Source organism: Schistocerca gregaria, chromosome 3, assembly GCF_023897955.1.
Source record: "Schistocerca gregaria isolate iqSchGreg1 chromosome 3, iqSchGreg1.2, whole genome shotgun sequence".
In the NCBI taxonomy this organism is placed as follows: Eukaryota; Metazoa; Arthropoda; class Insecta; order Orthoptera; family Acrididae; genus Schistocerca; species Schistocerca gregaria.
Window position 1 is genome coordinate 621,122,974 of NC_064922.1, and position 16,055 is coordinate 621,139,028.

A 16,055-nucleotide genomic window follows, 5' to 3' on the forward strand; every position below is an offset into this window, starting at 1 on the left:
TGTTCGTAGGTGTCATCAACCCTCTGTTGTCTTCATAGATGAAATTGACTCTCTGTTAAGTCAACGAAGTGAGACTGAACATGAAAGCTCTCGGCGCATAAAAACTGAATTCCTTGTTCAGCTGGTAAGGATACTCCCCTTATATTTTTTGAGTTAAAAAATACTGTGCTCTTATGTTATCTGAATAATTATGGTAATACACATATTTGCAATTGTTCCACACTTATTTCGGTTTCATCTGTGCTTAAAAACTCAAATTTGTGTCTGCCTATACTGTCTTCCCATACTACTACTCCTTGAGTATCGAATTGAATACTGCATGGATGCTGTAGCTTTGTACCTTCTTATGGTAAGAATTTTCAGTAGATTTCTGTCTTTGCTTGTTCTTCCTAGCATTGTAGAGACAAATGTCTTAATAGTAGTCATTTTGGCAACATTGGGGAAAATATAGTGTAGAATTCCTTCTCAGAGAACTTAATATTAAATTTTGACATGGTATGGTAGCGTTAAAATACATCTTTAGAAGATCCAGTCTGAAAGAGGGAGACAGAAACAGGTTGTGCCTGGTAGAAGATTGTAGGCAAGTTTACAAATGAAACTCATGGTACATCTGTTCTACAACCTTTACAAACTAAGAGTGTTTGTCACAAAAGAAGTATGTATGTGTAACAGTTACTGAAAGATCAATAAATGACACATGAATGATAGACACCACATTAAAAATTTTGATGGAAATTGTAGTTTCTCTCTTTTTAAATTCCTTATGAGAACAATGATATAAAGAAGAGGTAAAACTGACTGATACTTTTCCAAACCTGGATCTGGAAACAGATAAGCTGCAGGAGACAGTTTGATAATAGCAGTCAACTAATAATGAAGATTCAAATTTCAGATTATTGTTATTAACTGCTAGCTATCAGTAGGTCAAAGATGGGAGCTGAACTCGACGACTACCATTTTGGACCAAAATCTACTCTTGGCAGCTATTCTACATTCGTGAGTACTGTGAAATAAGATTGGTGGAAATCACATCCCAAAATTTTTCCCCTGTGCTAAGAATGATGCACCAAACTTCAATCATTGTTAATAATGAACCAATACATTCCTAATCACATCTTCTTATTAAATGCCTCTTGCTCACATGAATGATCATTTTGGTAAAATCTGTTCTACACAGCCCTTTAATGTCACATACTCTGGTCACACTACTTGCATAATTTACTTAATCAAGAGATTATGCTGATATAAGAGCACTAACAAGTTATCTTTCAGAATGAATGACCATAGACAAACTGCCAGCATAATAAATATTGAATATTCTGTTGTTGAGCATGCTGTGACACCTTGCAGCAGGATCAGTCTGGTCATTCTATTCTCCCTCTGGTTACCAATCCTTTTTTATTCCCTTACACACCCTTGTCCTTTCATAATGTATATATTTCTTCTGTTGGAGCTAAACTTTTATGAAACAATTCCTACTTGCACAGTATGCATATACGATTGATATAGCAGACCGAACCTGATAAAATGTAGATACAAACAAAGATCAGCAATAGCACAGCATAACAGTATGCAAAATAATTCTAAATCAGGTATAAAAATGGTAAAAATAGCATTGTTACTAAAAGACAATTTGTATACATAGTGAAGCCTGATTGGCTAATACACTGCTGGCCATTAAAATTGGAACAAACAATGAATTGGCACAAAGTATACTACATGATTGGATATGCAGATAATGAGCATTTCAGCACATCTGCACAAAGCAAGCAGGAGTAACGCCATCTACATTCTGTATACAAGATTACATGGCAGGTTTCTCATTCAGAAATTGCATTTGAATATTAGTTGTTGCAAGAATATACTGTTGTGCTTTATGTGAGAAAGAGAACTGTTGACCAGCCTGTGTTGGTATTTGGGAGCAGCAGAATTGTATTCTATCAGAACTGCACTTTATACTCTTTGTCAATCATGCAAAAATGGCATCGACAGGTTCAGGAGGGCCACACACAACACCATACAGTATCTCAGTGGTGCCACATGACTATCACCTCAGAGGGAGATATTATCGTTGATTCAGTTAGCAGGATCATACAGGTACCTCACACAGGTTGAGTCAGGGCTTGTTTACAGCAAGACAGGTAACGATACAGACAGCGCAATGTCTCGCATGCCACACACTGTTGGCATGTCTACAATTGTTACGGCTTCCTTTGATGCGACAGCAAAGAGGGGCACTCAGACAGTGGTACACCCAATGATACCACTTGACACAGGAGTGACACCATCTCGTCTTTTAAGACAAGTTACAGTTCTGTGTACTCCATCATGATGGACATACGTGTACATGTGGAGGGTTTGAGGGGAAAGAATGTTGCCAGATTGCAGTAGTCGTTGTCATATGGGGCCAGCAGCTATTGCTACCATATGGAATGTCGTTGGGTAAAAAACACGATCATCTCTGGTTCACATAGCTGATAATTTGGACAGCGAGCACTATATTTTTGACATGTTAAGGCTTGTGGCTTTGTCTTATCTTCAAGGTCTTTGTGACATTAACTTTCACACATGTTGCTTATGCTGTCTTGATCTACCTCAATATGAAGTGTAAATAAAATAGAAAGAAACTTCCACATGGGAAAAATATATTAAAAACAAAGATTCCAAGACTTACCAAGCGGGAAAGCGCCGGTAGACAGGCACAATAAAATCACACACACACACACACACACACACACACACACACACACACACACACACACACATCCATACATATACAGACACAAGCAGACATATCAATGATATGTCTGCTTGTGTCTGTATATGTATGGATGTGTGTGTGTGTGTGTGTGTGTGTGTGTGTCCTTTTTTCCCCCTAAGATAAGTCTTTCCGCTCCCGGGATTGGAATGACTCCTTAACCTCTCCCTTAAAACCCACATCCTTTCGTCTTTCCCTCTCCTTCCCTCTTTCCTGAAGAAGCAACCGTTGGTTGCGAAAGCTAGAAATTTTGTGTGTGTGTTATTTTATTGTGCCTGATCTACCGGCGCTTTACCGCTTGATAAGTCTTGGAATCAATATGAAGTGTGTTTGACTGTTGTTCTGGTTAGCATGTTCCCCTGATCTCTCACCTATTGTGTAAATGTCTGGTCATTTGGCCAAGAGACTTGCATGCCACCACCTGCCAGTCTCTACAACTAATGTACTCTGGCTTAGAGACAAAGCAACATGGAATGATGTAACCATATCTATCACTCAAGCTCAGTTTGGCTCAATATACTGCCAGGTTGATGCTGCCAGAGGTAGCAATTCTGTGCGCTAAATTTTGTGCCCTGTATACCCTTAAATCACCTACCAATCTGATCACGTATTCTTTCCATTACCATATGTATGCAAAGTAATTAAAATTACTTTATTTACTGTCATTCATGGTGTTGCAATTTTAATGGCCTGCAATGTAGAACACTTTATAAATAACGCACTAAGTATTCCTTTAGGGAGGGACCTGTTGAGTATAGTCTGATTAAAATTACTTGATGGTCAACACTTCATGTGTTGGAGCTGGTTTTCTCCAATCAGAGCACTCAACATCGTGACTGAGCCCTTCACCATTGCCAGACTGCCACAGTATGTCAGTTCATTTCCAATTTCTTCTCCAGTATTCTTTCTTGATGTGTTTGGATCCTGAATCATGGGTCTGGCACTTTTATTTCATATTCGTTACACATGATAACCATACCAAAAACAACACACACAATGATGCTAATGAAATACTTAAGTTTCATACAAAGCACTAACCAAACACTTGGATACTTCTGCATAAGATGTGATTCAGCATCATGTCTACAGTTATCATAGTCACAGAAATCAGTTTACATTAGATAACCTTCATGCGAAATTGCATGAAGCCAAATTCTTGAAGGTTGCAATTCATTATTGTGACTGGCTCTTGATAGCCTTAAATATAACTACTGAATTCTGTGTTGCAGTGTAACGCAATGGATAGCGTAGAAACCTCCCATCTATAAAGTCATAGGTTCAAATCTCGTCAGATCTAATAATTTTTTTTTATTTATGAATCAAATCAAAATAGTTTGATTATTATTTTATTATCATTTTTATCCAATTAATTGGATTTAATGCAATTTTTTATTTCTAATTCCTTGCCACATATTTTTGATTATCATATTTACTCTTCTTCTTGCTCTTATCTTTCTACCTGTCATTCTCTTTCCTTTTTTTTGTCTGCAATCTGCCTGTGTCACCTATAATCTGCAGCCAATTATCAACGAGGACTGCTCATTGGTTGGTATTGCAGCTGCTTGTGCAGCCAGTGTGAAGACAGTTTCAGGTAACCAGTGACAGTGAGAAATTATAGTTTGCTATTAGTACCTAAAATGATTTTTTTTTCTGTCTTGAGTTTGCTCCTAGAGATTAGCTTTAATCAGCATGAACAAAGCAATCATGATTTTAGTTCTCCTGCACATTGTTAACTGCCATTTTCTTGGATACGTTGCACATCCTGAGGTTGTGGTTGGATTAGGACACGAGTTTAAATTCAGCACAACAAAACACCTCATCTGCCACAGCTCAGTCATTTGTCACTTAAAATCACCTGTTGACAGAGCGTCTCACATTCCCGATACAACTCATGGTGGGTACTTTCAAACATTTGTTTGCATTACACGTTAACAGCATTTGTGAAGTGACCCGCTATGTTTGTGTGTCACCTATAGCCAAGCAGCAGGTGGTGTGGTAACACTGCAGTCGCAAGTGACAGGTGTTAACTATCAAGAAACTTTAATTGGATTGCAGTGTGTTTTAAATACTGTTGGAAAATTACATGTATGCTCTCCATGATATAACACAGAAGCTTATAGTAGTACTGGTTTGTTTATTTCCAATATGTTTTTGGTTGAAACTTCCTGGCAGATTAAAACTGTGTGCCCGACCGAGACTCGAACTCGGGACCTTTGCCTTTCGCGGGCAAGTGCTCTACCATCTGAGCTACCGAAGCACGACTCACGCCCGGTACTCACAGCTTTACTTCTGCCAGATGGTAGAGCACTTGCCCGCGAAAGGCAAAGGTCCCGAGTTCGAGTCTCGGTCGGGCACACAGTTTTAATCTGCCAGGAAGTTTCATATCAGCACACACTCCGCTGCAGAGTGAAAATCTCATTCTGGAAACATCCCCCAGGCTGTGGCTAAGCCATGTCTCCGCAATATCCTTTCTTTCAGGAGTGCTAGTTCTGCAAGGTTCGCAGGAGAGCTTCTGTAAAGTTTGGAAGGTAGGAGACGGATACTGGCAGAAGTAAAGCTGTGAGGACCGGGCGTGAGTCGTGCTTCGGTAGCTCAGATGGTAGAGCACTTGCCCGCGAAAGGCAAAGGTCCCGAGTTCGAGTCTCGGTCGGGCACACAGTTTTAATCTGCCAGGAAGTTTCATATCAGCGCACACTCCTGCAGAGTGAAAATCTCATTCTGGAAACATCCCCCAGGCTGTGGCTAAGCCTTGTCTCCGCAATATCCTTTCTTTCAGGAGTGCTAGTTCTGCAAGGTTCGCAGGAGAGCTTCTGTAAAGTTGGAAGGTAGGAGACGGATACTGGCAGAAGTAAAGCTGTGAGTACCGGGCGTGAGTCGTGCTTCGGTAGCTCAGATGGTAGAGCACTTGCCCGCAAAAGGCAAAGGTCCCGAGTTCGAGTCTCGGTCGGGCACACAGTTTTAATCTGCCAGGAAGTTTCATATCAGCGCACACTCCGCTGCAGAGTGAAAATCTCATTCTGGATGTTTTTGGTTATTTCATCAAATGTGAGTTGCAAATAAATATTTAACAAATCTATTTTAGAGAAGCAAAGTGCAAAAGCTAGGGGGGGAGTCCCCCCCCCCCCCCCCCCCCCCCCCAATTGGAGGACAGTGTGGCTGTTTATGAATTCCTTCTGCTACTTCACACCAAGCATTTACATAACTGTACTGACTTCAAAGAACATTAATGTTCACTGGAAATTACCTACCTGAGTCCAGTTATTCTGATAAATTATAAGGGAAGTGGCTGCTAAGGTATTATTTAGGCTTAAAGAAGGGGGGGGGGGGGAGGATTCAAATTTAATGCCTGATATCAACTGATGACCTGTTAAAGACTTTGGTAACATTGGTAACAGATTATAAAACTTCATCTTGAACACCAGATGTCCATTTTAAACAACAGCATGAGGCACTTATGACAAATGAGTTTTCAGAGGCAACAAATAAGTGGCTTTTGATACAAAGATTATGTTGTTGTTCACATTTCATGTCATCATTGTAAAATTTTGAGCAAGTACCTCCTTGCATAGATACATCTCATTCCATAATTATTCATTTGTTTGATCTCTCCTAAGTTTCATGTATCTTTAATCTAATGTCCTAACCTACAACTATATGTGATTTGTGACTGAATCTATGCAGGATGTAACTTATCACTCCTGAAAGAAAAATTATTTTTAACAGGATGGTGCTGCAACTGGAGAAGAAGATCGCATATTAGTTATAGGGGCAACAAATAGGCCTCAGGAACTGGACGAGGCAGCGCGCCGCAGACTTGTGAAACGTCTGTACATTCCGCTGCCCGAGTTCCAGGTAATCTTGATAGGTAACATTTCCTAAACTTAACAGTATATTGAACTTCATTATGTATTTCTATGTGCATGAATTACATTAGGGTATCGTGCACCACTGTAATATTTCACAAATGATTCAAGGTAATGAATCCAGTTTTACAACAAATTTTAGTACTCAAGGGGACCAGTACTTAGCTCTTCGGTTAATATTCGTAACTTATTGAGTTGGGATATTGAAGCAAATGTTATTTCTTATTTGCTGGAATTATCTCATATACTATATTTAATGGTGTTCTAGAGCTAATCAAGAGCAATGCTCACTGATATAACACATTATTGTAATGAAACTGTGATTATTCTGAAAAAAGAAAGCAATGTATCAGACTTGAGATTGGTATATTGGTGATGCAGTGTAGCTTTGCATAAACTAAAGTTGACTTTTATCTCTTTTATGTTAGTGGGTGAGGAGTGCTAAGGCCTGCCAACGGAATGTGCAAGTGCCAGAATAACTGTTTATTGTCAATATAAGAAACAGAACTCAAACACAGTGACCATGGATGAATGTCCACACTTCTAAATTACAAATAGAAATGTCACTCCTGGACATTGCCTGAGGTGTGAGACATGCCTACACAATGAGTCCATGTGCCGTAGTAAGCAGCAGAGCCGAAGGAGCTGAGGATGATGGATGGTAGGCTACAAGCTGCCACTTGGAGTGTGCCCACAAGGACGATAGGCTTCTGGGACATTGGATGTCGAAAGACATCGGAGACGATGGCGTGACGACAATGCTCACCAGGGGTAATGTGCAGTGAGGTGCGCCACCTGGTAGTGGTGGACTGCAGTCCAACATAGCATTGGTGGAAAGTGCTCATGGCATGGATGATAATTTTGATTGGACAGCTGTTGGTGCGACCATCATGAAGCCTAGAGTGGTACCGGTTGAAGAACAGTTGGCAGCAGCCTAAATACTCTACAGTGGAGGGACACCAGCATGGTACTGAATGAGCACCTGATGAGGTATAAGAATGTAGTGCCCAGACTACAGTGCTCTGACACGATAGGCACGGCTTGCTGCCTATTGGTGGGATTAGCACTGCCGAACACGATGGAGCTGTGTGAAGCTATGACTGAAAACAGCATGAGCCATGCGAGACTGGACTTGTAAATAGATCAATGAGTTAAGTTGATGTGAGCTGTTTACATGGGGCCTCCTGGAGAGGTGGCAGAGCTGCAGGGTCCCGCCAGCTTGAAGGCAAAGCACCTGCTGCCAGGAGTAGGCACCTTGGGGATGGAGAGCCGCCAACAGCATTCAGAGGCATCAGTGTCTGATGAGATCAATGCTGCATCAGCAGTGGCTGGGCAGATGGTGCAGACACCGACAGGCTGTTGAGGCATCTAATGTTGCCAAGAAAAGGCTGTCTTGACCAGGGATGTCAGGAACCATAGACAGACAGGGTCAGGATAGAGAAGGACCATCCAATTGTGGGGGAAGGCGGGTATGAGACTTTGCATAGCATGGCATCAATCAAGGTTTGTGACAAAATTTCCGCATGTGACAAAACCAAGTGTGGGGACAGAGAGGAACAACTTACAGTCATCACAGTCAAAGAATGGAGCAGCATGGAAGAGAAGAGAGAAGCCCCAGAGCATGTGCGCAGATTAAGCCCAAGAGGCACAAAGAAGAAGATGCAGAATGAAGCCGAGAGTGCCTGAGTAATAAGCAACCTGGCAGTGTCTGTGAGACTGGCTGCCAGTTCAGCTACAGTGGGGTAAGCCGCAGTGACAGCTTTGGTGGTGGGATCAGCCGCAGGGCTGGTGGTGGCGAAGATGGTGGCAGCAAAATGGGTGGCAGTGATGCCCAGGCCAGCCACAGTAGGGCTGGTGGTGATCAGGCTGATGGCAGGTGGACGAGCTTCAGCATGACAGAGCTGTTCGAAACAGTGACAGTGTTGATTGGGCCACCAACAGGAGGGCTGGCAATGCTGGTAGTGCTTGCCACCAGCAGAGGTGGTGTGTAGAGAGGCATCAAGTCTCAACATTAGAGTCAAGGCCGTGAAGGTGAAGGAGTCTCCACAGTTGCGCAGGCCGACACCAGTGCAGCGACTGGGCTGGTTATCACATCCTGCCTCAAATAAGTATCATACAAACACTTTAAAAAACGTTGTCACAGTTGAACTTAGAACATTTGACTCTTGATAATTTGACATTTGATAACCTTAAACTCGTGGTAATATGAAATTTTTTTTCTGGCTCCTTGAGAGAGGGGGGAGTTGTGTATTGGTCGTTTCAGTAATTGGAAGTAATAGTAGTGAGGGCATCTCACCAACACTTTCTAATTTTAAGTCAGGAATTCTGTATTCTTTATAATTTGAAGTCCCATATTTTTGTTATTCTCAGTACAGGCACACACCACCTCTCATTTGTTTCTCCAGTCTGCAGGGTGGGCAAGAAGTAACTAGATATTCAAATTGACACACAACTTTTATCTTTGCAGAATTATTTATTTGAAATTAAGACAGTATGTGCACTGTTATGTGTAAATATGCTTGCATATGTCCATACATTTCGATGTAGGCACCTGGGACATTGGCCAATCTCCTAAAATGACCTGGAACGGAATCCAGAGCTTCCTGGAGGAAGTTGTATGGGATGTTGGTAAGAACGTTTCGAATCCCTGCTTCCAATTTGTCCAGCTTGCGAGATTTCATTCGGTACACCTCCTCTTTTGCCCAGCTCTGTGAAGGAAAAGAAAGAAAGAAAAAAAAAAGGTCGGAGTATTTGCTCTGGACTTCTTGCAGGCCGTTCATGAGGTCCATGTCTCCCCAGCTGATGTTCTGGAAACTTATCATCTGACAAGTTACACACGACATTTTCAAATTGAGACAGTGCACCATCTTGCATGAAGATAATGTCATCAGTATTTTCCCATCCAGATAGCATGGGCCAAACATAATCCTGAAGAATTTGAAGGTAGCAATCCCTGTTCATTGTGTTGTGCATGAGATATGGGCTGATGACATTTTTAGCTGTTATTCCACACCACATGGTCACTTTTAGACGAGAATGCATCTTCTCCGCAGTAACTCCAGGATCCTGACAATTGTGCTGATTGACAAAATTTCCTACATAGAATACGGTCTCATCACTTCAGAGGATGTTGTGAAATAGTTGAGGCCAATCATCCATACTCCATTCTGCAATCACTGTCGTAGGGTATCAGCTTTGTTCATTGTGCCTGTCTGCCGGCGCTTTCCCGCTTGGTAAGTCTTGGAATCTTTGTTGTTTGTATAATATATATTAAAAACAAAGATTCCAAGACTTACCAAGCGGGAAAACGCCGGCAGACAAGCACAAGAACAAAACACACAAACACACACACAGAATTACTAGCTTTCGCAACCGATGGTTGCTTCTTCAGGAAGGAGAGGGAAAGACGAAAGGATGTGGGTTTTAAGGGAGAGGGTAAGGAGTCATTCCAATCCCGGGAGCGGAAAGACTTCCCTTAGGGGGAAAAAAGGACAGGTGTATACTTGCACACACACACATATCCATCCGCACATACACAGACACAAGCAGACATATTTAAAGGCCTTTTTTTAAAGGGTGGGGAAATTCAAGAAAATTTCGAAAAAAAATTTTCGAAAAAAGTTTCGAAAGAAGAAAATAAATTTTCGAAAAAAGTTTCGAAAAAATATTTCCGAAAAAATAAAATTTGAAAAAATTTTTCGAATAAAATCTCGAAAAATATGTGTGTAAATGTATTCAAAGGACTGGTTGTGTACTGGCGGGTTAAGAGAATGAGGCTAACAATTGTTTGATGAAGAAATAATAACGTTTAAACCTGTGGGAAGCTGCTAGTCTGTGTATGTGCGGATGGATATGTGTGGGTGGGTGTGCGAGTATACACCTGTCCTTTTTTCCCCCTAAGGGAAGTCTTTCCGCTCCCGTGATTGGAATGACTCCTTACCCTCTCCCTTAAAACCCACATCCTTTCGTCTTTCCCTCTCCTTCCTGAAGAACCAACCATTGGTTGCGAAAGCTAGTAATTCTGTGTGTGTGTGTGTGTGTGTGTGGTGTGTGTGTGTGTGTGTTTGTGTGTGTGTGTGTGTGTGTGTGTGTGTATATTACTTCTTTTTTTTTTTGAGGTTGGGAAATTACCCACTTACTATATCCAAAAATTCATCTAATGAGTAGAAGGAGTTGCCATTAAGAAATTCTTTTAATTTACTTTTGATGCTATTAGGTAAGTGACCAAAGACTTCTGAGCCAAAGTTAGATTTAACCTTGAAAGACTTCTGAGCCAAAGTTACATTTAACCTTGAGTAGTGAAGATCATCCTTTCTCCCAGTGTTGTAGCCATGTACACTGCCATTACTTTTGGATTCGTTCGGATTGTTAATAACAAATTTCATTGAATTTGTTTGGATTGTTAATAACAAATTTCATAAGTGAATATACCGAGCGAGGTGGCGCAGTGGTTAGCACACTGGACTCGCATTCGGGAGGACGACGGTTCAATCCCGTCTCCGGCCATCCTGATTTAGGTTTTCCGTGATTTCCCTAAATCGTTTCAGGCAAATGCTGGGATGGTTCCTTTGAAAGGGCATGGCCAATTTCCTTCCCAATCCTTCCCTAACCCGAGCTTGCGCTCCATTTCTAATGACCTCGTTGTCGACGGGACGTTAAACACTAACCACCACCACCACCTTGAACATATTCTTAGTTTGAATATATTAAACATTCTTAAGACTAGGAAGCTTATGTGTTTAAATTAGCCTGGTTTTAGAAAGCATTGTTCATGCGAAACTCAGCTTGCCCCTTCCTCACATGATATACTGAGAACTATGGGTGAAAGGCAACATGTAGATTCCGTATTTTTTTATTTCCAGAAAGCGTTTGACACAGTGCCCCATTGCAGGCTGCTAACAACAATATGAGCATAAGGGTTCGAAGACATCTTAAATAATAGAACCAGTATGTTTTCCTTGATGATGGAATGAGCATGTGAGAACTGTGGTAGTGAAGGCAAATGATTGACTTCAGTTTATTGGGAGAATTTTAGGAAAGAGAGATTCACCTGTAAAGAAAAATGCATATAGGATGCTGATGGAAACTATTCTTCAGTACTGCGTGAATGTTTAGGACCAGAGGTTGGCTGTTACCGGTAGCTCTGAACAACACACAAGTGTTACAGAGACTCTTTGGGAACTTAGATGGGAATCCCTAGAGGGAAGGTGAAGTTCTTTTCTAGAAAGCTTCTGAGAAAATTTAGAGAACCACCATTTGAAGCTAACTGCCAAATGATTCTACTGCTGATGCCAACATACATTGTGCACAAGGACCACAGAGATAAGATAGTAGAAATTAGGGTTCATATTGAGGATACAGACAGTTGTTCTTCCCTCGCTCTATTTGCGAATGGAACAGGAAAGGAAATGACAAGTAGTGGTACAGGGTACCCTCCACCATGGTGGCTTGCAGAGTAACTATGTAGATGTGGATGTAGAATGGGAATTTGGAGAGTTCGGGTGACATAGTGTATTTTATCAGCCATTGGCAGCCAGTGCTGTGTGTTTGATGAGTGATAAAATTTTCATTAGTTACCTTCAGTGTGCAACATTTGAAAGTATGAGTCATTCACAAAACAAGCCTTATCTGTTATTTTTACAATTTTATCTATTGCTTTCTTGATTTTATGTCAGTATAGTAATTTAGTTTGTTGATGTTACAATGCAAAAATCTAAAGTTGTGAATAGACTTTGCAACTCTTTTAATAATAAAAATATCTTCATCAAGTTCATGCTGTTCTATGTCTAGCTTGTAATGAGTTCTTCAAAATTTTTTAAGAATTTTTTATTCTCTTTTGTTTGAATTAGGCAAGGAAGCAAATTGTGGAACGTCTTATGTTAAATGAGAAACACTGCTTATCACCTGCTGAAGTAAATGAAATTTCATCACTAACAGAGGGATACTCAGGAGCAGACATGAAAAACCTTTGTCAGGAAGCCTCTCTTGGACCTATTAGGTCAATGAATTTCCTACATATTGAAAACATTACGTCAGACCAGGTATTATCAGTGTTCTTTTCTGTAGAAATATTCTGCTATGTTTGTTTGTGTTACAGTCTGAAATTTCTAGTGCAGAATAATTTAAAATTAATTAGGAAATGCTTATTTAGACATTAAAATTTAATTAAATTTAACAAGATTTATAATATTACACAATTTTTCTTATTTTCATCATTTGTCAGTACAACTAAGTGTTTGGAAACAAAGATCCAGATAGTTTGGGGGAGGGGGGGAGATGGCAGGAGATTGCGCATACAAGCGTGCTTGCTCGTGCGTATATGGTTGTGCTTATGCGCCCAAGTGGGGGGGGGGGGGGGGGGGGGCAGGCATACTTAGCAGGTTGTATGCTGACAAATAAGAAGAACCTCAAGGAATAATGGCAGTGTTCATGTGTTTCTTAAACTTGCTGCAGACTGGTCAAAACAGCCAGATTTTTGTTACTTTAAGGTCTGGGCATATTTCACTGATCATTGTTGTCTTAACTTGACAGTGGAATGTTACACATAACAATCCAGGCAGATGTTTTCTTTAATTACAGTAGCCTTCTTCATCAACTTTCAACAAATCTGAATCTAATAACAGGATACAATCATAAGTTCCTTCATGATGGAGTTTCTTTCTCTTAGAGAGCAAAGATTTTTCCCTTTCTTTCCTGAGCAGGTACCATTTGTTTGGGGGCTACAGATGACTTCCACTAGTCACTTTTCAGTTTTATGCTCATCTACCAGAATGTTTAATAATAAGTAGTCCCATACTCAGGATATGAGTGTAGGGGACTTAATGCAGGAATCCTGCACTACTGCTCATGACAAGGTCTCAGTGGAGTTGATTTGCTGTTGCCTTTCTTCATTCTTTTAAAAACTGTTAAGTGTGTATCCGTGTCATGTGAGTGATTGTGATGAGTGTTTGTACATTATAGTGCTGGATTTGTGTTGTTATGGATGAAAGGAAGGGAGAGGACGAAACATGTTGCCAGCATCTAGCCTACTTCTCACAAAAACACCAAGGCAGTGGCCAAGCTTAACACCCCCATCTGATGGATGGATCACTGTCGACAATGTAACAGGCATTCACTTCATGAGACATTGTGGAGAGGTTTGGAATGTAATCCTGGACATTGGTGCTAAGACTGGTGATTATGAACTTATTGTTACTGCCTCCCCTCCCCTGCTGGCTTACTTCAGAGTCAAGCACCACTGCACAAGAACATGTTAGCAGGGAGGCAGGGTGAAGAAAGGTGAATAATTGACACAAAAAAGACACCTGCCAATGAGATAGTTCACTACATTACCCGGGAAGTTGCTACCGTAGCAGTATCAAAGTCTCTTACGCTGCCTTTAGAGAGAATGAGAATATACGCCTGTAATGGAAAGACGGGGGAAACTGTGCAGATTTACAGGTAAGCATCTGCAGAAACCTAATAATATTTCAATGGTCTGAACTGAGGCAAGGTGCAGCTACCACCACCACCACCACCACCACCACCACCACCACCACCACCACTACCACCAGCATCATTATGAGTAGTAGGTAGTTCCTGGTGCAGCTGATGCTGCTGCTGTGTTTGGTGGTGGTGGTGGTGGTGGTGGTGGTGGTGGTGGTGGTGGTGATGATGATTGGGGGGGGGGGGGAGACATCTTTATTTGGAGTGCAGTGTCTATGGCTAATGATACAGCATCTAGTGCAGTGGACAAGTAATACAATATATATTGAATTTAATTTCATATTTAAAAAAGCCCTTGTTCTGTTCGATTAGTTGTATGGTATCCTGACACGGTTGTGGTAGTGCCCTAATAAATCTGATGAGGGCATTGTACTCTTCGCAGAGGATTACCTACTTTCACAGGGGAAAACTCTACAATGTCTGTTAAACTACTATTTAGTATGAACTAGTGTTCAGGATGTACCATTCTGCCCTCAGTAACATAGCTCTAATGGAAGAAGACGTAGAGTGAGGTTTCCAAAATAGACATCGCCCAATTGGTGTTTTTGTCAAGATATTGACCCCTTGTAATATCACTTGGAGGTGAGGATATTTTATGGGTATTTATTATTTCCAAACGAAAATTCACTTGAGATAATTACACTCACATGAATGTACTTTCATGCGTGTGTATTCTCTGTACTAAGAAATATCATTGCTTTTGGAATGTCTAGTCCCTTCTTGAGGAAGGAAAGAGCAACTGGGTAAGGGAAGAAATGGTGGCAGGCTACCAAGATCCCAGGATGATACAGAACCACCTGTTGTGTGGATGAGGGGAAACAGATCGTAGATATTGGATACTCAGACAAGTGTGATATTGGAAGGACATTAAAAGAAAATTGCTTGAGTCAGTTCACATACATAAATAATTCAGGGCAAAACACGGGACGTACCTGGTCCCAGTTGTTGTTGTTTTATTAAGCCTTTTAGTGGTTCTACTGTGGCTGTTACATACATGAAACAAGATTAACTTTTTACATAGAGATCTCTGGTACAGTGCACCATGTACACCTTACACTTTCTTATGAAACCTAAGAACGGCATGCATGCTAATCTGGAGAACTGAGCTAACACACATTTTCTGGTGACTGTTTTCCATGGAGCAAGAAGCATGCTAAGTGAACTTCCTTGCATAGACTGAAGAATTAGAAAATGTTTCAGACCAGGATGTTGATTACCTCCGTACTTCTTTAACCTTTTCATCAAAAATTCTATAGGAATCTCAGAAGGAAAATCATTTGAAGTTAAAGTGAACAGAAGATTTACAGGTGATGATATCAGAATAGCTGATACTCGTAAACATGCAGATTTTGCTTTGTAATTTTTCAGCAATTATGAAAAACTAAAAAATTTTGTGGTAACCTAATCAAAAATGAAAAGACCACCTGACATCACTATTGAAAGAAATAGAATAGAGAATGTTAATAAAGTTTGTTATTTAGGCTTTACGGGATATACTAGATACAGCTGTTGTTGTTGTGGTCTTCAGTCCTAAGACTGGTTTGATGCAGCTCTCCATGCTACTCTATCCTGTGCAAGCTTCTTCATCTCCCAGTACCTACTGCAACCTACATCCTTCTGAATCTGCTTGGTGTATTCATCTCTTGGTCTCCCTCTACGATTTTTACCCTCCACGCTGCCCTCCAATGCTAAATTGGTGATCCCTTGATGCCTCAGAACATGTCCTACCAACCGATCCCTTCTTCTGGTCAAGTTGTGCCACAAACTTCTCTTCTCCCCAATCCTATTCAATACTCCCTCATTAGTTATGTTATCTACCCATCTAATCTTCAGCATTTTCTGTAGCACCACATTTCAAAAGCTTCTATTCTCTTCTTGTCCAAACTATTTATCGTCCATGTTTCACTTCCATACATGGCTACACTCCATACAAATACTTTCAGAAATGA

General features: G+C 40.8%; 1 protein-coding gene across 1 annotated transcript in view; it reads left to right on the forward strand.

Annotated features, from left to right (window-relative positions):
* Window positions 1–16,055, forward strand: part of LOC126355207 (fidgetin-like protein 1) — a 190,079-nt gene that overhangs the window by 171,278 nt on the left and 2,746 nt on the right. Inside the window, exons 9-11 of the mRNA XM_050005454.1 lie at window positions 10–124; window positions 6,482–6,610; window positions 12,471–12,662. Of these exons, the coding sequence (XP_049861411.1) occupies window positions 10–124; window positions 6,482–6,610; window positions 12,471–12,662 (436 nt within the window). The remainder of the gene's footprint in view (window positions 1–9; window positions 125–6,481; window positions 6,611–12,470; window positions 12,663–16,055) is intronic.